Source organism: Myxine glutinosa, assembly GCF_964187855.1.
Source record: "Myxine glutinosa chromosome 12 unlocalized genomic scaffold, kmMyxGlut1.1 SUPER_12_unloc_1, whole genome shotgun sequence".
NCBI classification, from domain to species: Eukaryota; Metazoa; Chordata; class Myxini; order Myxiniformes; family Myxinidae; genus Myxine; species Myxine glutinosa.
Genome location: NW_027616355.1, coordinates 511,957 through 539,715, shown reverse-complemented (window position 1 = coordinate 539,715; position 27,759 = coordinate 511,957). Strand labels below are relative to the sequence as shown.

General features: G+C 40.0%; 1 protein-coding gene across 1 annotated transcript in view; it reads left to right on the top strand.

Moving 5' to 3' along the window:
• LOC137437802 (tyrosine-protein kinase Tec) overlaps positions 1-27,759 on the top strand; it is a 107,481-nt gene that overhangs the window by 63,896 nt on the left and 15,826 nt on the right. The window contains exons 6-11 of the mRNA XM_078768615.1: positions 4,505-4,938; positions 9,888-9,953; positions 10,649-10,703; positions 10,924-11,003; positions 18,292-18,422; positions 22,971-23,045. Coding sequence (XP_078624741.1) covers positions 4,505-4,938; positions 9,888-9,953; positions 10,649-10,703; positions 10,924-11,003; positions 18,292-18,422; positions 22,971-23,045 — 841 coding nt within the window. The remainder of the gene's footprint in view (positions 1-4,504; positions 4,939-9,887; positions 9,954-10,648; positions 10,704-10,923; positions 11,004-18,291; positions 18,423-22,970; positions 23,046-27,759) is intronic.

Sequence of the window (27,759 nt, the reverse complement as noted above, 5' to 3'; positions counted from 1 at the left end):
ATGCTTAACCTCGCTTTTCGCTTCGCAAGCACAGTGGAACTAGAGCATCAATACATAAACAACAAGAGCATCAATACATAAACAACTAGATGTCAGTGAAGACATGGGTTCTATATGCAAGTACTGTATTAAAGATTTCAATCACATGAAAGAACTAGATGGTATTCATAGAATACTTACCTTGTGCAGTCAACTTGGTGCGAGCCAACCCTTTTGTTTTTGAAGGGTTTTATTGTCCCCCGTCGCTCAGCGGAGCGAAAGGGGAACTATGGCTTTCCCCTCCGTCCGTGTGTCCGTCCGTCCGTGCGGGCGTGCGTGCGTGCGTGTGTGCGGGCGTGCGTGCGTAAGCGAAGGACCGCATTCGAATTTGGTGTGTGGGTGCAACCCACGTCAAAATCCAAGATGGCCGCAGCCATGTATGTCTGATGCCATGTATGTCTGAACCTTGTAACCTGCATATCTTGAAAAATAAGCGAAGTACCAACTTCTAATCTGGTGTGTGGGTGTATCTAGGCATAAGGAAGAACGCTATCGCAAATTGGGTCGCCACGTCAAAATCCAAGATGGCTGCCGCCATGTATGTCTGAACATTGTGAGATGAATATCTTGAAAAATAAGCGAAGTACCAACTTCTATTTTGGTGTGTGGGTGTATCTCCGCATAAGGACGAACGCTATTGAAAATTGGGTCGCCACGTCAAAAGCCAAGATGGCCGCCGCCATGTATGTCTGAAACTTGTGAGATGAATATCTTGAAAAATAAGCAAAGTACCAACGTCTAATTTGGTGTGTGGGCTGTGGGTGCATCTCGGCATAAGGAAGAACGCTATTGAAAATTGGGTCGCCACGTCAAAAGCCAAGATGGCCGCCGCCATGTATGTCTGATGCCACGTATGTCTGAACCTTGTAACCTGCATATCTTGAAAAATAAGCGAAGTACCAACTTCTAATCTGGTGTGTGGGTGTATCTCTGCATATGGACGAACGCTATTGAAAATTGGGTCGCCACGTCAAAATCAAAGATGGCCGCCACCATATATATGTCTGAAACTTGTGAGCGAAATATCTCGAACAATAAGCGAAGTACCAACGTCTAATCTGGTGTGTGGGTGTATCTATTGGGTCGCCACGTCAAAATCCAAGATGGCCACCGCCATGTATGTCTGAACCTTGTGAGATGAATATCTTGAAAAATAATCGAAGTACCAACTTCTAATTTGGTGTGTGGGTGTATCTCGGCATAAGGAAGAAGGCTATTGTAAATTGCGTCGCCACGTCAAAATCCAAGATGGCCGCCACCATATATATGTCTGAACCTTGTGAGCGTAATATCTTGAAAAATAAGCGAAGCACCAACTTCTAATCTGGTGTTTGGGTGTATCTATGCACAAGGAAGAACGCTATTGAAAATGGGGTCGCCACGTCAAAATCCAAGATGGCCGCCGCCATGTATGTCTGAACCTTGTGAGCGGAATATCTTGAAAAATAAGCGAAGTACCAACTTCTAATCTGGTGTGTGGGTGTATCTAGGCATAAGGAAGAACGCTATTGAAAATTGGGTGGCCACGTCAAAATCCAATATAGCCACCTCCATGTATGTCTGAACCTTGTGAGCGAAATATCATATCATAGCATGTTTTCTGCGTCTTAAACTTTGTCAACTCACATCACTTCACCGACGGGGGACCTAGGCGTAACGCTTGTTTGATCCTATATGGCTGCTAGACTGCGTGAGCATAGATTTTCATTCTCTAATATAATTGTTGCGTAGATCACGCTCAAGAAATTTCAAACTCGTCAGATGAAGCGTTGTCCCTGTCGTATTATGACGTCATAATTAAGGCAAAATGACGTCATCATTAACAACACTTATTCCCCATGCAGAGTACTTGACAACGAGCCACGTTTCAATTTTTTCCATGGAGCGGTTTCGGAGATGTAGACTGTAGAGGTGCAACTTTTTTTGATTTTCCAAGATGGCGCCTGTACCACGTGACCTATGACGTCATAATTATCAGTAAAAAATTCTACAGCAGGAGGTGCTTCTATGGTTAAAATTTTGTGTCCATCGGACTAACTGTTGCAGGGAAAATTTTGTTTTCCCGTACTGATCAGATAAGCGTTGTACTTGTCAAATTATGACGTCATAATGAAGACACCAAAGACATCATCATCAACATGTCTTATTCCCAATAGGGAGTACTTGACAATGAGCCTTGTTTCAATTTTTTCCATTGAGCGGTTTGGGAGATATAGATGTGTAACAGATTTCCAAGATGGTGCCTGTACCACGTGACCTATGGCGTCATAATTATGGACAAAAAAAATGTATTGGCGGAGGCGCTCCTATGGTAAAGTTTCTTGTCAATCGGACAAACGGTTGCCGAGAAAATGGATTTTAAAAATGCAGACACACGCATACGTACAGTACGTACGCCACACGTACCGAACCGAATGCCTAACCGTGCTTTTGGCTTCACGAGCACAGGGTAACTAGACCCGGCACTCTGTAGAGCGCATACCTCTGCCAGTCTGAACAGTTTGTGTTTTGTATTGCACATATAGGCCGGATCTGGATTCGGATCTGAACCAAAATCTTTTTCTTGTGGCCTAACTAACTCATCCACCAAGTTTTGTCATAATCCAGCCACAATATTTTTGGGATATCTTGCGATACATCGTTTTGGCCCTAGAAATTAATGGTGAAAAATCACTTTTAAAATTCTAGGAGCCGATTCAAGATCCGGATCTTCACCAAAATGTAATAATCTAGTCCTTGTCACTCATCCAACCTGTCCACAAAGTTTTGTCCGAATCCGTCCACAATGTTTTGAGATGTCCTGTTCACAGACAGATAACCTCCATCCACCTTTGGTGGCGGAGGTAAATATTCCATCTGTTGTGCGTGGAAACTAATACCATGAAGTACTCCTTTTTCATCGAACGATATGTGGATGGAATGAACTTCCAAACGATGTTGTTGAAATTGGGAACCGGGTTGAAATTAATTGAAAAATTGAAAATTAAATTAGTTGAAATTTTTTGAAAATTAAAAATTAAATTCATTTAAAATTCATTGAAATTAATTTTCAAAAAAAAATTGAATTAACCTAAAATTAATTGAAATGAATTAGTTGAAATTAATTGAAAAATGAAAAACATTGAAAATGATTTGAAATAAATTTGTTTAAATTCATTGAAAAATAAAAAATTGAATTAACTTAAAATGAATTGAAATTAATTAGTTGAAATTAATTGAAAGATTAAAAATTGAATTAACTGAAAATTAATTGAAATTAATTAGTTGAAATTAATCGAAAAATTAAAAAAAAATTAAAATGATTTGAAATTTATTCGTTGAAATTAATTGAAAAATAAAAAATTTAATTTTTAGAGAATTAATTGAAATGAGTTAAAATTAATTGACAAATTTTTTTTATTTAAATTAACTGAAAATTAATTGAAATTAATTTGTTGAAATTAATTGAAAAATTAAAAATTAAAAATTATTAAAATTAATTGAAATGAGTTTAAATTAATGGAAAAATTCAAAATTAAATGAATTGAAAATTAATTGATATTAATTGAAAAATCAAAAATTAAATTAATTGAAAATTCATTGAAATTAATAATTGAAAAATCAAAAATTAAATTCATTGAAAATTAATTGAAATTAATTGAAAAATAAAAATTGAATTAACTGAAAATTAATTGAAATTAGTTGAAATTAATTGAAAAATAAAAAATTAGAAAAATTGAAAATTATTTGAAAAATTAAAAATTAAATTAATTGAGAATTAATTGAAATGAGTTTCAATTCATTGAAAAAGTAAAAATTTATTAAATTGAAAATTAATTGAAATTGATTAGTTTTAATTAATTGAAAAATTAAAAATGAAAAAAATTGAAAATTAATTGAAATGAGTTTAAATTAATTGAAAAATAAAAAATGAAATTCATTGAAAATTTATTGAAATAAATTGAAAAATAAAAAATTGAATTGACTGAAAATGATTTGAAATTAATTAGTTGAAATTCATTGAAAAAGTAAAAATTTATTAAATTGAAAATTATTTGAAATTAATAGAATTTTTTTTATTTTTTAATTGGGACAACTTTAAGGCAGCTATCTCCCAGCACTAAGTTGATATAAATAGTTATTAAAAAGTGATTCTTAACGTGATAACCATGCCTCATAATGCCACCAGCTTTGTCTAGTACCAAGAAGAAGAAGAAAGAGCACTTTTACACAACAAACTTAGCAGAATTAATAAAACGTAATTGGACAGCTAGAATGTCCTAATTTTGACACCACATTCAAACGAATTGCTCACACACAAGTCACGTGCTTCTAAAAAGACAAGTTAACATTATCCAGTAAAGTATTCACATTTTCAAAAACATGTCAATCTTGTTTTGACATGTATCATAAAATTGAACCATTTTTCAGACTCCAATGTACAATTTCATACTTACTGTTTAAATCTTTATTCCTTATTCCACAGATTTCTGAAATGCAAAACATCTGCCAATCTCCAAAGCTTCCACCTCTACCTCCAATTCCAATATCACCAACACCATTTCCATCCTCTCCACAAGCTAATGGAAGTCAAAGCAAAACTTCCATCCCATTCGCTCTCGCACTCTCCGATTTTCCTGCCCTACCACCACCACCTCCCCCCTGCACTCCTCCACCACCTCCCCCCTGCACTCCTCCACCACCAGTTCCTATGTTTAATCAGTTACAACTACCCCCAAACTTACCAGTCGCTTCCATACCTGAGCTGCCATATCCATCACACACTGAACTACCTGTGGTTGTGGCTCTTTACCACTTCAGTGCACAGGAAAGTAACGATCTCTCGCTGGTGGTTGGACAAGAGTATGAGCTACTCGATTCCACGGATAGCCAATGGTGGCATGCCCGGGATTCCATGGGGTGAGTCAAAACATTGCGTTGTTGCAAAACAAAAGAACACAAGGCATTTGAACTTAAGGATTGAGAACCGGGATTATGTTGATGTTTCAACGCTCATTGTATTCTTGTCGTCGCAAATTTTTTCCTGACAATTACGATTTTCCTCAAAGCTGTGAAATCAGACCTCTTAATACTTTATCGACAAGGATATTGCAAAAAGAAATTGTGCTCGGAATTTTGTTCCATTGCGTCCTGCAGTCCTGCTCCGTCAATGTTCTAGCTTTTCCACGAGCCTCGACTTTCTATACAGTAAAAAACTATATAGACCCAAACCCAGCACCTTCATTTCCTAATGTTAAATTGCATGGCCAACCTTCAATTTTTGAAAGTCTACTCTTAACCCCACTGCCCAATCATTGATGTACATTATAAATAACAAGAGGGAAAATTGCTTTGCAATGCATGTCCCCTACCGAGTTAGCACGTCCCTTTATTTGGGCGGTGTATAATGCCACGTTCGGTGCCGGAAATAATAAAAATAATCCAGTGTACAAACATGAAGCAAAAACATGTATACGGCTTGTGTGCGTATATAATACACTCGTGGGGTCACCCGTGGGAATCGTGGGAATGGTTTGGACATCTTCATTTAGATGCTGCACATTCAGTTTTACAAAATGGTTACTGGCAATTTATCAGATCGATTGGGTCACACACGGGGGAGTGGGTCACACACGGGGGAGTGGGTCACACATGGGGGGCGGGGGGAGGAGGTGGGTTCACACACGTGGGGGTGGGTCACACACACGGGGGGGAGGTCACACACGGGGGGTGGAGTGGGTCACACACACACACATACACACACACACACACACACACACACACACACACACACACAGACCCGGTATAGCCACACCCCCGGACAGACTCACAGAATCACCTATGGAGAATATAATATAGATTGTGGTTATATACCTGGGATCATTGCAATTAATAATAATAATAATTCATTTATTTTGTATAGCGCTTTTCAAGAAGCCCAAAGGCGCTTTGACAGAGTGGAAAACATAAAGCATAACAATACATGAAAACAACAATTGCAAAAAGACAAGAATCAATAGGGAAATATTTAAAGCAAGAGGAGGGAGGAGAAGAGATAGTCAGGGGTTAAATGCTGTGGGTTGAATGTTGAATGCAGTGTTGAACAGGTGGGTCTTTAGTGATGTTTTGAATGTGGTGAGTGAGGAGGCGAGGAGTCTCTGATGGTGTGAGGTAGTGAGTTCCAGAGGGTGGGAGCAGCGATGGAGAAGGCCCTGTCCCCCCAGGATCTGAATTTGGTCCGGATGGAGGGGGTCAGGAGGTTGGTACCAGCAGAGTGGAGGTTGCGGGTGGGAGTGTGTCTGGAGAGGAGGTCAGCCAGGTAGGATGGGGCCAGGTTATGGAGGGCTTTGTATGTCAGGAGGAGGATTTTGTACTGGATTCTCTGGGGGATGGGGAGCCAGTGAAGCTTGTAAAGGACGGGGGTGATGTGGTCACGGGTCCGGGAATGGGTGAGTAGACGGGCAGCGGAGTTCTGAATGTATTGGAGTTTATTGGTGATTTTTGAGGGTGAACCATAGAGGAGGCTATTGCAGTAGTCCAGACGGGAGGTGATGAAGGCGTGGATGAGGGTTTCTGCAGCCGTGGAGGAGAGGGATGAGCGGAGACGGGCAATGTTTTTCAGGTGAAAGGCGGCTGACTTTGTGATCTGTTTAGTGTATTTGTCGAAGGAGAGGGTTTGGTCAAAGATGACGCCAAGATTCCGGATGTGAGGGGAGGTGGATACTGGGATACCGTCGATGTTGAGGGCAAAGTTATGGGTGGATTTTGTGAGCGTTTTTGGGCCAATGATGATTATTTCAGATTTATCACAGTTAAGTTTGAGGAAGTTGATTTGAAGCCAGGATTTTATTTCAGTGATGCAGTTTGTCAGGATAGAGTGGGTGTCGGTGGAGACGGACTTGGTGGAGATGAAAAGCTGGATGTCATCGGCGAAGCAGTGGAATTGGAGACCATGACGGCGGATTAAGTGACCGAGGGGGGACAGGTAAAGGATGAAGAGGAGGGGGCCAAGAACTGAACCTTGGGGGACACCTTGGGGGAGGGGAGCAGTAGGGGATTTGCAGTTATTGATGGAGATGAACTGGCGTCTGTCAGAGAGGTATGATTTAATCCAAGAGAGGGCAGTGCCGGTAACGTTAAAGGTGGATTCAAGTCGGTAATTCAATTGTACTAGGCCATGGGCTTACACCTGAGCCTAAGGCCTGAGGCCTGCCAATCTGTGCTGCTTCATGGAATGGTGGCGCATGATTTTAATTGGGGTGAAGTTAGGCCAGCTGTCCAGCCAATGGGTGTAAAGCCGTGGGTGGAGTCAGGGCAGCTGAAAACTGACCCATGTATAATGTGAGATTTTATAATTAAAAAGGGCATATCTCCGTGAAAACTTGGCGAAACACTCCGAAACTCAAACTTTTTCTGTAACTTATCATAATATAGCCATGTACTACTTTTCAGTTGAATATGTTAAAGGGTAAGGGCCGAAAGTCTGGAAAACCACAGGTGTGATGGATGGACGGACAGATAGACAGATGGACAAACGGATCGAGATTAAACCTATAATAGTCCCCTCTGGTGAAATTGGTAAGGGACTAATAATGGTCCATAGTTCTGATCCCTGAGGTATCCCACGACTTACATCCTTAAAGGCTTTTCGATTTTAGAAAGGGTAACTTTGAGGGTACGACGATAAGTGAGTTTGGGTGCTATGGATTGCGACAAGTTAACAGGAGGGCAATCAGCACAAGAGAAATGCAGAACCTTCAAGGAGTCAATGTGTAGTGTAGAGAGTAAGTATATTCCAGTGAGGCGTAAAGCCAGAGGAAGAAGAGGATAAGGAAGACGCTCGAGACGCGTTAATTAGGGATCAGATGGGGAACCATTTTGATTGATTTGAACTTGTCCATCTCTGGATTTTCAAGGCGGTCGGCATGGATTTACTAAAGGAAGGTAAAGATTAACAAATTTGCTCTTCTGTGAGGCCGTTTATGATTGGTTGGATGAGGGAAGTGAAGTGGACGTAGTTCATCGAGACTTTCAGAAAATATTTGATAAGGTACCACACAGAAGGCTGTTAACTAAGGTTTGGGCTTGTGGAATGGCTGGTCAGGTAGTTAACTGATTGCAAACTGGATTAGTGATAGGAAATTGAGTGGATGATGAGTGGGAGGATACCTGGCTGGAATTTCTCTACTATCCCGAACTTGGTAAAGCTTCATCTCAAACTAGAACGGCACTCAGTAGAGAGCATACCTCTGCCTGGTTGGCCATATCACTCAATGGTGAAGAATCACTTTAAAAAATTCTACGAGCTGGATCCGGATCCGGATCTTCACCAAAATTGAATCGATTCTTCCTTGTCACACACACAACCTATCCAACAAGTTTCGTCTAAATCCATTGATAACTTTTGAGATATTTTGTTCACAAACGGACAGACAAACGGACAAACGGACAAACAAACGGACAAACAGACAGACAGGGGTGAAAACATAACCTCCATACACCTTTGGTGGCGGAGGTAATAAAAGCTTTATGATTATAGGCAAGCATCAGCGACCTACTGCTAGATATCAGTTTTTATTCCTTTTTTTAAGGACGCGTTTATGGTTTTTACGCAAGTATTCATTGTCTTTTATTTCACAGTTTACAGTTAAAGAAACTTCAATTTTCAATTGAGCTAGATATTGATTGATGTTGTTTTTTTTACGGGTGTGTTTACGGTTTTATACATACATTTTCATCATCGGACCCTTTCCGATGGTTCTGCGATTTTCCCGGTGTATTGGCTTCGATGTCCGTCGGCACGCCAAATTCCAGCTTTCCACGTCACCCGAACGTACCGAACATTACAGTCAATCAGTGGTTAGAAAGAGCTTTTATATTAGATATAGTACTTACCACCATACATGTTTTGACCTCACAGATCATCAGTCAAGGACCAAAGTATCAATCCTCATTTTCGCCATTTAGCAGCAAGAGAGGGAGAAACGGACAAAGAGGAACAGAGACAGAGAATTATATATTTTGCAAGTGGTGTATGGCTGGCAGGATGGCCTAAATCCCTAGACGTGTGCAAACTCACCTCTGAGCTGACTAGCCTGGGTTAGCATCTTGATCTTGCTAAACCATGTCATCCTGGTGCCTCCCAGGCAGGGCGAGGCATCAATGGACGATAAATGTGGCGACCCGTCTGCTAGCATTAGTTGGTGGATGTTAAAGATCCCACGGTGTCCTTCGTGAAGAGTAGGCGAGCCATCACCGGCACCCTGAAACTTAAATTGCAAATTCCTTCCCTAACCAGCAGACACAGCAGCACAGCCGCGCCCTCAACCAATGATGCTGCACCGCAGCCTTTTGCTGAATAGAACGAAGATGATGGTGGGACTATTCAGTGCATTGGGCCTTTTTTTCTTTTCTTGTATACAAGATCGAGGCTCGTGTAAGAGCTAACATTAATCATAAAAAGACAAACTGACACATAAAAGATAAGATAAAGGGAGCGGGAGACAAGATGGGGAGAGAGAGGGAAGCACACATGTACAACATTTGAGAGCAGGGACATCGGGAGATCTGTGGGAGGGAGAGGGCTTGGGGGGAGATAGATATTATTGGGCCTTGCAAGATATTCGTGGTTAATGAACGTTATTATTGCATGAAATATTTAATCTTACTTATTTATTTACTTTGGGGACGCTAGAATTTCGATAATGCCAACCATGTCACAATATCTTAATTTTGGCACAGTGTGTACAATTTAACCTGAACATTGCGTACAAACAAAATGGTGCTCTGTGCATATAGCTTAGAGAAGAATGACGTTTGTTAAATTTGCAACTTCAACACGAGCTGTTCATGTGTGATTCGGACCACAGGAGGGAAGGTTTCATCCCAAGTGCGCACGTCATCGAAAAGACATACAACAACCTTGAAGCCTATGAGTAAGTTTATCCAATTCACCTCTGTCTTCACCTCTCCCCTTCACCTTTGAACAACCCAAATTAAATTCAAGTTCACCAAGTAATTTCTGATCACACACTTCCTCAAAGCCTGTTTTTCCCCCTCCAAGGATTCAATCAAAGGTGGCAGGCAGCCCACAGTAAATTTTTGCCATCTTCTACCCATGATCCTTCTACCCATGATCCTTCTACCCATGATCCTTCTACCCACATTAACCCTCCAAACAATCACTCTTTTCCACAAGTCTTTCCTTTCCATTCATCCACCTGCTTGTTCTGGGCCCATGATGTTCCCCACCTTGCTGCTCTCAATACGATAACTTCTATCTGATGTCATTCTGCTCTTCTAATAACCTAGAACTTTTTCCATATGAAAAACCCCAATATTGAGGTCAGTGACTGGGAATTACTCGCACATGGATTGTCTTGACATTGCACAACTTGATAATGACAGGCTTGACATAATTGAGGAATCCAAAGAAAACTTGAACAGGTGTACCTATAGTACAGGCAGGATCTCGTATAGAATATGAAAATGCAATTGTTTCTGTGATAATATTGAGTGAGGATAGCTCTGATATCCTATACTCTGACAGTCACCTCCGGCTCTTCTACTCATGTCTGGATGGCGATGTGTGACGGCAATGCTGTTTCGATGAATTTGCTTTACTTTGCAGGTGGTATTCCAAAAACATCTCCAGGAACAAGGCAGAAGAACTGCTCAAACAAGAGGTTGGATTTTTTTTAATCTTAGTTTCTTTCAAATAATTTCTTTGCAGAATAATTGAGACTTCACTTCCTGAATATTTGTAACCAATAATCCTCTTTCTCTGAAACATATTTCCACAACTTTTTTTCCCCACATCAGAGCTAACAATTCCCCCCCCTCCCACCCCCCCTCGCATTCCCCCACATCAGAGCTTTGTAATGAAGAGTTGATATTTCTTTGCAGGGAAAAGAAGGAAGTTTCATTGTCAGAGATTCTAGCCAAGCGGGTTTCTACACGGTCTCCATTTACTCAAACTCATGTTCGTAAGTAGCCGAGTGTTGTGCAAATATAACGGCAGATTGTGGTGGAAAATATGAGTGTGAAAGGGTTCACTCTTGGAGTCATTAATATCTGAAAAATGTACCCAACGCTATTCACTACATATCATGGACATCTCAGGATTAGAGACATTAATATCTAAAAAATGTACCCAACGCTATTCACTACATATCATGGACATCTCAGGATTAGAGACATTAATATCTAAAAAATTTACCCAACGATATTCACTACATATCATGGACATCTCAGGATTAGAGACATTAATATCTAAAAAATGTACCCAAGGCTATTAACAACATATCATGGACATCTCAGGATTAGAGACATTAATATCTAAAAAATGTACCCAACGCTATTCACTACATATCATGGACATCTCAGGATTAGAGACATTAATATCTAAAAAATGTACCCAAGGCTATTAACAACATATCATGGACATCTCAAGATTAGAGACAATAATATCTAAAAAATGTACCCAAGGCTATTAACAACATATCATGGACATCTCAGGATTAGAGACATTAATATCTGAAAAATGTACCCAATGCTATTCACTACATATCATAGACATCTCAGGATTAGAGACATTAATATCTAAAAAATGTACCCAATGCTTTTAACAACATATCATGGACATCTCAGGATTAGAGACATTAATATCTGAAAAATGTACCCAACGCTATTCACTACATATCATAGACATCTCAGGATTAGAGACATTAATATCTAAAAAATGTACCCAAGGCTATTAACAACATATCATGGACATCTCAGGATTAGAGACATTAATATCTAAAAAATGTACCCAAGGCTATTAACAACATATCATGGACATCTCAAGATTAGAGACAATAATATCTAAAAAATGTACCCAAGGCTATTAACAACATATCATGGACATCTCAGGATTAGAGACATTAATATCTGAAAAATGTACCCAATGCTATTCACTACATATCATGGACATCTCAGGATTAGAGACATTAATATCTAAAAAATGTACCCAAGGCTATTAACAACATATCATGGACATCTCAGGATTAGAGACATTAATATCTGAAAAATGTACCGAATGCTATTCACAACATATCATGGACATCTCAGGATTAGAGACATTAATATCTAAAAAAATGTACCCAAGGCTATTAACAACATATCATGGACATCTCAGGATTAGAGACATTAATATCTGAAAAATGTACCCAATGCTATTCACTACATATCATGGACATCTCAGGATTAGAGACATTAATATCTAAAAAAATGTACCTAAGGCTATTAACAACATATCATGGACATCTCAGGATTAGAGACATTAATATCTGAAAAATGTACCCAATCCTATTCACGACATATCATGGACATCTCAGGATTAGAGACATTAATATCTAAAAAATGTACCCAATGCTTTTAACAACATATCATGGACATCTCAGGATTAGAGACATTAATATCTGAAAAATGTACCCAACGCTATTCACTACATATCATGGACATCTCAGGATTAGAGACATTAATATCTAAAAAATGTACCCAATGCTATTAACAACATATCATGGACATCTCAGGATTAGAGACATTAATATCTGAAAAATGTACCCAATGCTATTAACAACATATCATGGACATCTCAGGATTAGAAACATTAATATCTAAAAAATGTACCCAATGCAATTCACTACATATCATGGACATCTCAGGATTAGAGACATTAATATCTAAAAAATGTACCCAATGCTATTCACTACATATCATGGACATCTCAGGATTAGAGACATTAATATCTAAAAAATGTACCCAAGGCTATTAACAACATCTCATGGACATCTCAGGATTAGAGACATTAATATCTAAAAAATGTACCCAATGCTATTAACAACATATCATGGACATCTCAGGATTAGAGACAATATCTAAAAAATGTACCCAATGCTATTAACAACATATCATGGACATCTCAGGATTAGAGACATTAAAATCTAAAAAATGTACCTAACGCTATTCACTACATATCATGGGCATCTCAGGATTAGAGACATTAATATCTAAAAAATGTACCCAATGCTATTAACAACATATCATGGACATCTCAGGATTAGAGACATTAATATCTAAAAAATGTACCCAATGCTATTAACAACATATCATGGACATCTCAGGATTAGAGACATTAATATCTAAAAAATGTACCCAATGCTATTCACTACATATCATGGACATCTGAGGATTAGAGACATTAATATCTAAAAAATGTACCCAATGCTATTCACTACATATCATGGACATCTCAGGATTAGAGACATTAATATCTAAAAAATGTACCCAATGCTATTAACAACATATCATGGACATCTCAGGATTAGAGACATTAATATCTAAAAAATGTACCCAATGCTATTAACAACATATCATGGACATCTCAGGATTAGAGACATTAATATCTAAAAAATGTACCCAACGCTATTCACTACATATCATGGGAATCTCAGGATTAGAGACATTAATATCTAAAAAATGTACCCAATGCTATTCACTACATATCATGGGCATCTCAGGATTAGAGACATTAATATCTAAAAAATGTACCCAATGCTATTCACTACATATTATGGACATCTCAGGATTAGAGACATTAATATCTAAAAAATGTACCCAATGCTATTCACTACATATCATGGACATCTCAGGATTAGAGACATTAATATCTAAAAAATGTACCCAATGCTATTCACTACATATCATGGACATCTCAGGATTAGAGACATTAATATCTAAAAAATGTACCCAATGCTATTCACTACATATCATGGACATCTCAGGATTAGAGACATTAATATCTAAAAAATGTACCCAACGCTATTCACTACATATCATGGGCATCTCAGGATTAGAGACATTAATATCTAAAAAATGTACCCAACGCTATTCACTACATATCATGGGCATCTCAGGATTAGAGACATTAATATCTAAAAAATGTACCCAATGCTATTCACTACATATCATGGACATCTCAGGATTAGAGACATTAATATCTAAAAAATGTACCCAACGCTATTCACTACATATCATGGGCATCTCAGGATTAGAGACATTAATATCTAAAAAATGTACCCAATGCTATTCACTACATATCATGGACATCTCAGGATTAGAGACATTAATATCTAAAAAATGTACCCAAGGCTATTAACAACATATCATGGACATCTCAGGATTAGAGACATTAATATCTAAAAAATGTACCCAATGCTATTCACTACATATCATGGACATCTCAGGATTAGAGACATTAATATCTAAAAAATGTACCCAAGGTTATTAACAACATATCATGGACATCTCAGGATTAGAGACATTAATATCTAAAAAATGTACCCAATGCTATTCACTACATTTCATGGACATCTCCAGATTAGAGACATTAATATCTAAAAAATGTACCCAATGCTATTCACTACATATCATGGACATCTCAGGATTAGAGACATTAATATCTAAAAAATGTACCCAACGCTATTCACTACATATCATGAACATCTCAGGATTAGAGACATTAATATCTAAAAAATGTACCCAACGCTATTAACAACATATCATGGACATCTCAGGATTAGAGACATTAATATCTAAAAAATGTACCCAATGCTATTCACTACATATCATGGTCATCTCAGGATTAGAGACATTAATATCTAAAAAATGTACCCAAGGCTATTCACTACATATCATGGACATCTCAGGATTAGAGACATTAATATCTAAAAAATGTACCCAACGCTATTCACTACATATCATGAACATCTCAGGATTAGAGACATTAATATCTAAAAAATGTACCCAACGATATTCACTACATATCATGGACATCTCAGGATTAGAGACATTAATATCTAAAAAATGTACCCAACGCTATTCACTACATATCATGGACATCTCAGGATTAGAGACATTAATATCTAAAAAATGTACCCAACGCTATTCACTACATATCATGAACATCTCAGGATTAGAGACATTAATATCTAAAAAATGTACCCAACGCTATTAACAACATATCATGGACATCTCAGGATTAGAGACATTAATATCTAAAAAATGTACCCAATGCTATTCACTACATATCATGGTCATCTCAGGATTAGAGACATTAATATCTAAAAAATGTACCCAATGCTATTCACTACATATCATGGTCATCTCAGGATTAGAGACATTAATATCTAAAAAATGTACCCAAGGCTATTCACTACATATCATGGACATCTCAGGAGCAATAATTGCTATTGATTATAGAGGTTTCATTGTATAGGTCATATTACTTTCACACTTGCAACATCCGATATCAACATTTGAAAATTCTTATGTTTGTGCATGTTGAAAAATAATATTATAATACAATAGAGGTATCCCAAGGATGTGAGCAAGACAAGCTAGGATTAGAAACAACAAGACTTTGGAAAAGAGCCTAAATATAATCTACGTTTTGAAATTCCTTACCTGTAGATTGCAGGTGTGGCACTGCCTGGTGGTTTGTTAGTGACATCAAAAGGAGAGTTTATGCTAACAGGTTTCTTTTCCTGAGGAAAGGCATCCTATGTTATCCAAGATGGGTAAGTACAGGTTAAGGTTGAGAATTTGTTCATGACCGCACATGTTGGAAATAACTTGTTCTTCTTCATAAAATAACGGATCAATCTTTTTGATCCTTTTTGATCTAATCCTTTTTGAATGAGGGTTTTTTTTCTTCAAAAATTTAAGTTATTAAAGTTAAAAGTATTATTTATTTTATGATTATTTATTTTTAAATAATATGTATTTATTATTTTATTATTATTTATTGTTAAAATTAAGATGATAAAAAATTATTAACGCAAGATATTTTTTCCAAAATCCTCTTCTATTGAAGAGATTATTAGGTTAAAGTACCTAATAAGATGATTTCATGCAGTTCCAAAGAAATCAGGAGGGAAGAATTCACTTACTAATTTAATTTAAGAATTTAATTTTAAATTTAAGATTAAATTAATAAAAAATTAAGATAATTAAAAATTAAATAAACAATTAAATAGATAAATTAAATGGATTAAATTAAATAGATAATTAAATTAATTAAGATAATTAAATTTAAGAATTTAATTTAATAATTTAATTTACTAATTTAATTTCTTAATTTATTTTCAGAAGAATCAATTTAAGAAGAATTAGGGTCGTTCCACAGGTAATATTTTTCTCCAAAATATTTTTCTCGGTCAAATTTTAATGTAAGAATGTGAAACCTCACCAAAATGTCAAAACATAATCTGACAACATTCCCTATTCTTTTTACAAAACCTCCCTCCTTATCAATGGCTTTATACCACCAGGAACAAGTGCATGCATTCTGTCAGTAAAATTCTTCCTTCTGTTGCTGAAGCCACTTCTTCGCTTTACAGATTACACCATCATCACCCTCAAATTTTCGTCCATGCAGGGCGTCCTTTAGTTCAACAAAACGATGATAGATTGATGGTGCCAAATTCAGGTCGTATTGTGGGGATGGTAGTGCGGAACACTCGAGTTTGCTCATGACCTTTGAGCTGTGCAGCTTGTGTCGGGATGTGCATCATCATGTTGGAGCACAACATCTTTATTGTCCATGTCAGGTCGGACTCGCCACAAAGACATCTTCAGGGTATTGATGTCGGCCTGAGTTTAATGTCTGTCCTTTAGGCACGATGTCCACCAGAATAAATCCTTTCAGATCCACCAAGACAGTAGTTATCATATTACCTGCAGAAGGAACAATCTTAAACCTGTTTTTCATTGGGGAGGTTGGGCAGTGTCACTCCCTTCGTCTCTGGTTCAAGGTGTTGAATCTAGGTTTCATCACCTGTGACATTGCGAGATAAAAACGCCTACTCCTCTGCCTCAATGTGTCCAAGGAACTCAGAACAAACGTCTTTTCGTTGAGTCTTGTGTACATTTTGTGCAAACCTTCAAATTCAGAACAAATGTCTTTTCGGTGTCAAATGTCGAGGAACGCATTTTGCGCAAATCTTTGAATAGCCCCAAACTGTCGCTTATTCTGCTCGCACAAGCTGTACCAACTCCCAAATTCTGCGATAGCTGTCTGGAGGTGATGCGTAAATCCTGCTGGATTATGTCGTCAACACATTGGATGATGTCATATTATAGCTAAGGCCGGCTGACTGCAGTATCATCACCATCTGCATGTGTCTCGTTTCATGAAAAAAGGAGCAGGTGCATTACTTTTAGAATGACCGTTGTGTATTTGCTCAAGGACATGCACAAGGTTATCTGAAAGGAGTAATCTGTATTTGAAGTGTGCAGAGGTGGAGAGGGAAGGGCGAAATGAAAAATAAGTAGAGCTACATTCAAAGTACACTGCTCCCATGCCAAATAAATAAATAAATAACGTATCCTCCAGCGAGCGACATTGACGGGGCGCCTTCGGTGCCTGGCAATGCCGCCGTGTAGCGCATATAGATGGAATTGGGAGGGAGCAGTATCTAATAATTGATTGATTAACTGCATCATTAAAATAAATAAATAAATAATGATCGTAAAATAAAGAATTTCTTACTCAATTGGCTAATAACATATCAAAACCACCACTTCTTCATCAGAATCTGTAACTTTTTGAAAATTAACTGAGTAATTAATCGGAAAATGAAATAATTAATCGATTGAGTCATCAATAAATCAAAAAGACCTTTTGCAGCCAAATCACTTGGTCACTGTTGTGTTGAAATATCAGCTTCCTTGGTCAAAAGGTGCCTGAGATATTGCCCAGATGAGAAAGGAAATAAATAAATCGATAATAATGAATTAACTAATCAATTAAATAATTAATAAAAAAATACTGTTTTTGCCAAAGGACTTGCTCACTATTGTGCCCAAATTTCAGCTTCCTAGCTCAAAGGATGGCTGAGATATGGCCCGGATAAACAAACAAACAAACAAGAAAGAAACTGAGTACTCCCTTTCAGCGTGCATCATTGCCGGGACCCCTTCGGTGCCCGGAGATGAATGCCATACAGCGCATGGAGATGGAATAGGAAAGGAGCGGTGTACAGGAGGAATATATATTTTTTAAGATTAGAGGAGAGGGGATAAATGTATGGGGTGAGAAGGCAGGCAGGCGTAGAATATATCATGAAATTTTCAATATTTAATATGATGATTACCTGAAGGGGTTATGGATGCTCTTGGGTTAAACAATCTTGGAGGATGATAAAAAAAACAATCATGTTTCCTGCACAGAGACGGTGGTGTAGTGAAGCATTACCAGGTGCGAGAAGTCGATAAGACAAGTAAGAAGTACTATCTGGCTGAAAAGTATCTTTTCGACAGTATCCCTGTACTCATCAACTACCACATGCACAATTCTGCAGGTTAGTAGTGACCTACGCCTAGGTTTGGGCTTATACCATTGGGTCTTGTAAAGAAACTTGTGAAGAAGTTGAATTGATCGGTCGATTCTTTTGAAATCTGAGTTGGGATTCCAAAACTACTTATTGCCCTTGCCAGAGAGGGTATTGCATTTGAGTGTCTGTCTGTCTGTTTGTCTGCACAGAATAAACATGATGTTCTCTACAACTGTCCGATTGAAAGGAAATTTTCACCACAGGTGCACCTCCTCTTGTATAATTTTTAATGATAATTATGACGTCATAGGTCACGTGCCATCTTGGAAAAACCGAACCTTTGCATCTCCATATCTCCGAAAGCGCTGCGTAGAAAAATATTGAGACATGGCTCATTGTAAAGAACTCTCCATCGGGAATGACATATGTTAATGACGATGTCATACGAGCCTCCATTATGACGTCATAATTAGACAAGTACAAAACGTCATCCGATCAAGATGAAATTTCTTGAGCGTCATCTAGGGATAAATTGGTGGGAAAAAAAAATGATGACGTCATCAGTCACAGGGTTCGTCCGCCATATTTGTTTCAATACAAAAGTCCTAAAAACCACTAAAACGTGACCTGGCGAGGGTCTGCAATCTCATTGCTCTTTCTTGTTTGATATTTGTTACCTACCTTAAACCCTCAGACCTTTACTTACAACATATCCTGCTGCTAAGAGTGACTTCCATGTCTCAAGTGAAAGGAAGAGAGATGAGGAGGGTGGGTAAAATCTTCCAAAAAACTTCCAAAAATCTAAACTTTGACAAGAAAGAAACAGAAGTTAAGTCAAAAGCTTTGAAAACACTCTCCACTAAAATTACTCTGAGAATGAATGATCTGTCTCTGCGGTTTTCAACCACTAAAGCTAACAATGAAGCTGTTGTCTTTGATGGAATGAATTTCGTCAACATACTTGGATGCGTCACCATCTTGGGAAGCAAGAGGGCTCCTGCCGGTAGTGAACTGTATTCATCTCGGGTTTCTGGTCCTGGGTTCACTTCTCAATGGGGTCAAGTGTATTTGATTAAAACTGATGTTCTAGTGCAGTAATGGCAAGTAGCATTGTCAATAGGATCATACCACACTTAAGAGGGGACTAGATCTGGCTATCCCAAGTTAAATCATAGGAATGTTAAAGATCCCATTATTCCAAGGGTAGTCCTTTTGGCAGGTACAAATGAATTATTTTCCATCCTACGTTTTCTTTATATCCTACCAGTTACAGTCCTTTTGGAGTTCCCCCCTCCACCCCGTCCCATAAACTCCCTCTCTGACTGTTCCAGAGATCATGGAGGAACTTCTATATATCACTTGCATAAAGCAGACACAAGGAAAGGAGACATACTTTTGTGTGAAAGAGAGGGACATTCGGAGACCTGGGACAAATTATCACACTAAGGTATATAAACGTGAGATCTTGGTCGTATGAATGAGTGATTTATGGGAGTCAAGGTGCAACAGATGAAAAGGGATAAAGGGGAAACAGTTGATAAAGAATGCACAAATTAACCACCGCATGAGAAGGAAAGGCAGGGGCACAGTCAGCATAGAAAGGTTGAATGTAGAGATGGGAGGGCATGAGGTTCCATGGGCAGCAGACCTCAAGGTCTGGAGGGAAGAGCATGAGAAACTACAACGGCACTCCGTAGGGATCATACCTCTGCCAAGTGAACAGTTTACTTTTGTATCATCCCAAAGTAGACCAGAAAATCACAATACAGAATTTTATTTAATCGATATCATCCGTCCACAACTTTTTGAAATATCCTGCTATGTATCGTTTTTGGGTCTATCTCTCAATGGTGAAGAATTACTTTTAAAAAATAATTAATTCTCATATCCGAATCCATATTCAGATCTTCACCAAAATCGAATCGAATCGTCCTTGTCAGACACCCAACCGGTCCACCAAGTTTCGTCCAAATCCGTCCATAACTTTTCGAGATATCCTGCTATGTATCGTTTTGGTCATGGCATTGCGCATGGTGATGTTAGGCTTGTGTACGGTTCCTCAGCCATGGAAACCCATTCCATGAAGTTCCCGATGAACAGTTGTTGTGCTGACGTTGCTTCCAGAGGCAATTTGGAACTCGGTAGTGAGTGATGCAACTGAGGACAGACGATTTTTACGCACTACATGCTTCAGCACTCGGCGGTCCCGTTCTGTGAGCTTGTGTGGCCTACCACTTCGCGGCTGAGCTGTTGTTGCTCCTAGACGTTTCCACTTCACAATAACAGCACTTACAGTTGACCGGGGCAGCTCTAGCAGGGCAGAAATTTGACGAGCTGACTTGTTGGAAAGGTGGAATCATATGACGGTGCCACGTTGAAAGTCACTGAGCTCTTCAGTATGGCCCATTCTTCTGCCAATGTTTGTCTAAGGAGATTGCATGGCTGTGTGCTTGATTATATATACCTGTCAGCAATGGTTGTGGCTGAAATAGCAGAATCCACTAATTAGAAGGGGTGTCCGCATACTTTTGGTCATGTATCTTGTTCACAAACGGACAGAGAAACAGACAAACAAACAGACAGACAGACAGGGGTGAAAACATAACCTCCAGCCACCTTTGGTGGCAGCGGTAATATATTTGGGAAGAAAGTTCCATAGATGAGATAGAAGGAGGATGAAATAGTGATAAATGCACTTCTCCCGTATGCAGCACATCATTTGCTGTAGGCTGGCATCATTTGCTGAGGGCGCAGCAGTCCCACCGATGCAGTTCCTCCTGTAGGTTTAGAGCCGCAATTTGTAATTTGGGAAGGGTACCAGCGTTAGGCCTCCTACTCTTGGTTAAAGATACCATGAGATCTTTAACATTCACAAACTAATAACAGCAGGTGGGACACCCAGTTTAATGTCTATCCGAGGGACGGCACACACATTGATGAGCCACTCTGCCTGCGAAACACCAGGTTGACAATTTATAGCTGGGTTGGGATTCACATTCCAAACTAGATACGGTAGCTCAGAGGTGAGTGTGCATACTTCTGGGATATTCTGCCTCCCTGAGGTAAGTGTGCAAACTTAGACTTGGGGAGGGTACCAAAGTCAGTATTTCTTATGCAAGGGGGCAGGGAAGGCTGTCAAGCCTGGAGTGCCCAAAGGTAGTGTTCTTGGCCCAGTCCTATTTCTGATTATCATTATGATCTATCTGACTCTCTGGAAAATCCTCTTTATCTATCTGCTGATGACTCCACCTTCTACCATGATATATCTCATCCTTCAGACAGACATACAGGCTGCAGCCTCTTCACTCTCTTCAGACATTGACAAAATTACAACCTGGTCAAACTCTTGGAACATGTCTTTCAATACTGATAAATCCCACACTCTCACTATCCCTCTCTGAAAGGACTGTATGGCAAACGCTCCCATCTACTTTGTCAACAACCCTCTCGAAGAGGTTCAGTCAATCGAACTCCTGGGGCTCGCCACATTTCATGATCTCTCATGGGCAAGCCACATTTGAAGGTTGGCCTCCAAAGACAGACGCCAAATGGGCACCCTCCATCATTCAAGTCCTTCCTTGGGACACGTGAACTCCTATCTACCTACAAGGCTTTCCTCCACAGGTTGATGGAGTACTGCTCTCCTCTCTGGCTTGGATCTCCTCCCTCACATCCTGCTCAACTTGATGCCATGGAAACCAAAGTCTTCCACATCATTGGACTCTCCTGCGATGAACTCCAAGTAAATCGTTCCAAGTTTTTTTCGTTCCAAAATCATTTTTCCCCCCAAGCAAATGGATTGTTAGCTTTCAACCAAGTATTGTACATCAATCATTCGCTTTTCCAACGGTTTGATTTCTATTCTTCTACGACAGCAGGAACTCTTAAGAATAAAGTGTGACGCACGGATGGACGGACGCTTCTCCTTTTACTAATAGATGAAAATCCAGGCTCATAATTTATGGACATCACAAGTGGTTTTTGTGCAATATAAAAACTTGATGTTGAATAGAACCGCCTTTAAAGGCCATTTTTCCCCACAGAGCATTGGCTGGCTTTTTTTGGGCACCGTGGTCCCCTTTTTGAAGCAATGTTTTACGGCCAGATGCCCTTCCTGCCACCAACCCTGTTAGTCGCCTCTTGCGACACATAGGGAATTACCATTGAACTGGTACTCAATTTGCCGACCTCGGAAGGATGACAGGCCGAGTCAACCCCTCTGGCGTAAATTCAGCGATTGATCGGGATTTGAACCCAGGATCCTAGGATCCCAAGCAGGCACCCTAACCGCTAAGCCAACACCAGGCTATGTTGAATAACGCATGATATTGGATTGTAAAAAATAATTTGATTTAGAGCATCTCAAAATGCATTTTCTACTCCGGATGAAACAACGCGTTGGTTTGTCATGAGGAACATGATCAACCTTCATACATTACATTGGAAATTCCATCTGAACTAAATCGGGAAGTTGTGCTTATCCATAAAATTACATTTTCCGGCCTGTATTTGTTGGAGCGATGTGATACTTTGCTGCAAGTCCTCCTGATGTCTCATATGTCGACTTTCTTGCAGGTCTCGTTTCGCGGCTAAGACACCCTGTGTGCACACGAAGTGGAACTGCTCCAACTACCGCTGGCTTCAGTTATAGTGAGTTGAGGCAACCTGTCATATAACAATATCTTATATATTAATTTAGAATCATTGGAATCTCCCGCGATGAAGCCAACTCCGAGGGCCTTTCAGTTACTCACCGCAGGCAGATTGGTGGTCTTTGTCTTCTACCGACTCCTATCCGGCCTTGCTCTCCCTGCTCTGTCTGTGCTCTGCCCCTCAAATATTCCTACAGGTCGCACAAGATCTGCCAGCAACCCTGTTATGGTTAAACTGCCAAAATCAAAACTCTCTACTCACCTTCACTCCTTCATGCCTCTTTTCTCCTGCCTCTGGATCAAACTCCCTCACTCCCTTCAATCCCACTCCTCCCTCCAGGTCTTTAAAACAGCTGTTCACCACCATCTCTTATCTTCCCCCATCCAAAACCTTGTTCTTTTCTACCCCCATTAATTCACCCCAGATCCACTTTTTTTAAATACCGACTTTCTTCCTGGAAGTCCAAGCTGTGTCCATGTGTTTTTACCTCTCCCACCCCCTCCCCTGCCCTTCCCCCAAGCCCTCTCCCTCCCACAGATCTCCCTTCCGATGTCCCTGTTCTCTGCTGCTGTACGTGTGTGCTTCCCACTCTCTCCCCATCTTGTCTCCCGCTCCCCTTATTGTACGTTTTGTGTGTCCGTTTGTTTTTTGTGTGACCGTTTGTTTTTTGTGTGATTAATGTTAGCTCTTACACGAGCCTCAATCTTGTATACAAATATATATATATATATACAAGAATTTATAATCAGAATTACTAGTATTTGACCCCTCACTTGTACATTCATTCATTCATGTGCAGCCTGTGGCTGCTGGTAGCATCATTGCTGGAAATGTGGCATGTCGCTGATGCATTTTCCCATATAGATTGGAGCAGGAGTTTGGAATGTGTTCAAGGTGCCGGTGATAACTCGCATATTCTTTGAAAAGCACCATGGGATCTTTAACGTCCACCAAGTAATGCCAGAAGACGGACACACTTCAAAAGCTAAGAATACCAGACCGGATCTGTCCTAATGTTAGAAACTGCATTGTGAATCCATTTCCATGTCTTCTTGTCCATTCTAAGTTGGTTCTGTCATGTTGATTTCGAGATTGGCAGTATTTTTGTCTAGGGCTCAGCACTCAGCCGACCACATGCCCACAAGCCTTCAGATTGACACATTATCCCTTCTGCACTTCCTCTTTCAAACTTGTCCTCCATTTTCCTCCGAAATCTTCTCAAAAAGTGAAAAAAGAATTTCCATGAACCCTCCTCCTTCCTCCCTGCTCATTCCATCATGTTTGTCCTTCATTCGCTCATTATTTATCCGTCTTCATTACTTCTTCTGTTCCTCTTTCTTAGATGCAGAACTACTTGCTCCTTAGTATAATGAAGAACTAGTCTTGCAGTGATCTTGATCAGGTGAAACAAGTCTTGATCAGGTGAAGGACAGGTAGAACAATGGATGTCCTGTTTGTGTGAAAACTAGTGCGGATGTGCGTTGGCAGACAGGTAGAACAATTGACAAAATAAAAAGGACGTTGATTGAAGTATGCCAACCGCAATGTGAACCAAGGAGAAGCTGAAGTTTTGGGCGTTAAGTCTTCATCAGAGCAAAAAGGAAGGTGTGTTCTGCTGTTGGTGCTTCCACTCTATTCGTGCTCTACAGCTTGTCAATCTTCTTTGGCCACCTCCCATCTGCCTAGTGAAGTGAGCTTACTTCCGATTGTAAGGGAGCTCATGGCATCCATCAATGCTGCTGATGTAATCCTTCCTTATCCGACACGTCCAGGCATGACCCCTGACCCTCAGGTTAGATTTCAGTGTTTTTACTCTCATCTCTGAACATGCTGCTGCCCGCTCTTATTTTATCAATGTTGGAAGTCCTAAATCTCAAACAATAGTTAAGACCATTCTCAACCCTTGCTATATTCAGGCATTTGGCCCAGACTGGCATCCTGCTCCACTTGCCAAGTTCGCTGACTGTGGTACGCAAGACCAACTTCATTCCTGGATTTCTGACTTCCTCCACTCACACAGCCAATGCCATACTATCAATGGAGCCGCATCTCCTCTCATTGAGGCTGGATTGCTCCATGGCTTGTTTATTTGGGCCAGTCTTGTTCCTCACCCACAGAAATGACCTCTCTGATGCTCTGGAAAACCTTGTCTGCAGACCTCTCTACTTCTCCTGTTTGTAGATGACTCTACATTGTGTCGTCAGTAACTCATTGTACCGACAGGCAGACAGTGACGTCACTTCCCGATCTGTAATCTATTATATGCTCGTCTAGTAAATTGAATAAGTCTTTCAGTCCAGGCACAGTATCATCCTGTCACTCAGGAAGGATCATCAAACCAACATACTTACCTATCTATTTCCATGGTCAGCTACTGGAAGATTTTCAGTATCTTAAACTTACATAGGCCTTAACATCAGCCATGACCCGGTATTTTGTGGACAGTTGATACAAAATCTCTGCTGAACGAGCATGTTAATCGCCAAATTCCATTTATTGCGGAGATGCAAATCCTCATGCGACTAACAGCTTCCAGTTCAACTCACTTGGTGTTATTGGAGGTGCGAGTGCATTATTCAACATGGAGGTTGGATCTTCCATTTTGGACGCAGCCACCGGCACAGGGGATATTTATCGTGATCCGTAGTGCGATAATACTCCTTGGAGGTCTCTGCACTTTATTGGAAGAAGCAGAAGAATAAATCAGTGGTTCCAGCACTAAATAACACACATGATATGGAGAACACATTCTGGCAAAAGGATGAGGGAGAAGGCTCCCGATTACTCCCTATTGTCATCAAATTGTACAAAGTTGATCGATTGCCAAAATCACCCAATTTTGGCCAATTTATTTATTCTGCAGGGACTCCATAAAATATGGATGTTATCAAATCAAATCCTGTGACATAGAGGACCTTGTACCGAGGTTTGCAGATTCGTCACTGTTACGGATTCGTCACTTCCATTGTGGGGGTTTTCATCCACTGTAAACATTTTGGATTCCATGTACTACTATTGTTGCCGTTTAAGGGAAATAGATATTACTATTTTCGAAAGGTGAAAAAGTTAGTGTTAAAAAGAAACAGGAAACCGGATCGGGAACGGGACGACAAAGAGGAAGGGAAAAAAAAAGAAGGCGGAGCGAGTGAGTCGGACAAGAAGGAGCCGAGCTATTTGCGGTCTGGAGGGAACGTTGGCGAACAACAGTCACTAGCGAACTTTCGGATTTCCCCGGAAAGGGATTCCTGCGACAGAGTGGTTATCGCTGTGGCAGATTAACCTGCGTGTCAGGTTTTGCGATCGGTTCAGGAGAGAATCATCATCGTGCCGTTGCGCCACGAGACCGGGCCGTCGGCCATTTTGACTCACGCAGGACTTGCGCTTCACTCACGGTTTCGTCTCGTTTCGACCATTTTCACCGCATTCAGATGTCGATCTGGGGTGTGTGTGTGTGACGTGGCTTTTGAGTGGAAAGGCTTCGTGTCGCCGACTGTGAGCTGTGGAACGTCCATACCCGAGGGGGTGATCTCTCAGTCGCCTGGAGGGCGCCTTTGGATTTCCCAGTCGCCTTGAGGGCGCCTTTGCGCCGCTTTGGCAGCGGGACTATACTTGCCATCCGAACGGGATTCTGGTCTCAATTGGACATTGATCTGACGTTCGTTGGAGCGAAGCAACTTTGGCTTGAAGCCGGGAATAAGAGACATTGGGAATGTTCTTGTTTCACTCACTTGGAGCACAGTGAGTTATATATTACAAAACTGATGGTACCATCATAGGATATTGATTGTACTTTTGATTCATATTATTGTTGTACTGTTATTCTTGTGTGATCTTAATACAATATTTGTTTGTGAGTAACAATTGGTGTGGCTTCACCATTGATCTTTGACATACAGAATAACACATTTTTCTGCCGTGACTCCTCTCGGGGCTCGGAGGTACACCGTGACCAGGGGGTCGGGGAGGAGCACGTAACAGTCACCTATAGTTACAAGGGAAGTGCCAATGTTGAAAGGAGACATTTTGATCGTCTGTGTTTTTTGGTGGATGTTCTGCTAATTTTGATGTATTTACTTAAATTTAAATCCTACTAGGCACAAAATAAACATCATTGTTACTCCCAAATCTCCCCCAAATTATTGTTAGCTCCGCCACCGAAGGTGGATGCAGGTTACGTTTTCACCCCTGTCTGTCTATTTGTCTGTTTGTTTGTGAACAGGATATCTCAAAAAGTTGTGGATGGATTTGGAAAAAATTTGGTGGATGAGTTGACTCAGTGACAAGAACAAGCTATTAGATTTTGGTTCAGGTCCAAATCCAGATCCGGCCTATCGGTGGGATACAAAACGTGAACTGTTCAGGTTGGGGGTGTATGCTCTCTGCCGAGTACCGACGTTGTTACAAGTTTCGTTGCTTTTGATTCGATCTTTAATTGCAGAATGCACTTTGTTATACATGGACTAATCTCGTAATACATGTATTATATAATTACAGACCACCTATTTCTAATTAGTTGGAAGCTGTTGATGAGGTACAGCATCAGTATTGTGATGTCAATATCGATTGTACCTGTGGAAAGGTGAGGATCTCCTGGGACAGGGCACAATGGGTTGCTGTTAAAAGGTGGTGGGGCAAGAGTCAAAAGGGATGCGGAATAGAGGGGAGCGAGGTCAAAGGAGCCATTCCACTGTTGGGGAAACCCAACACTTGG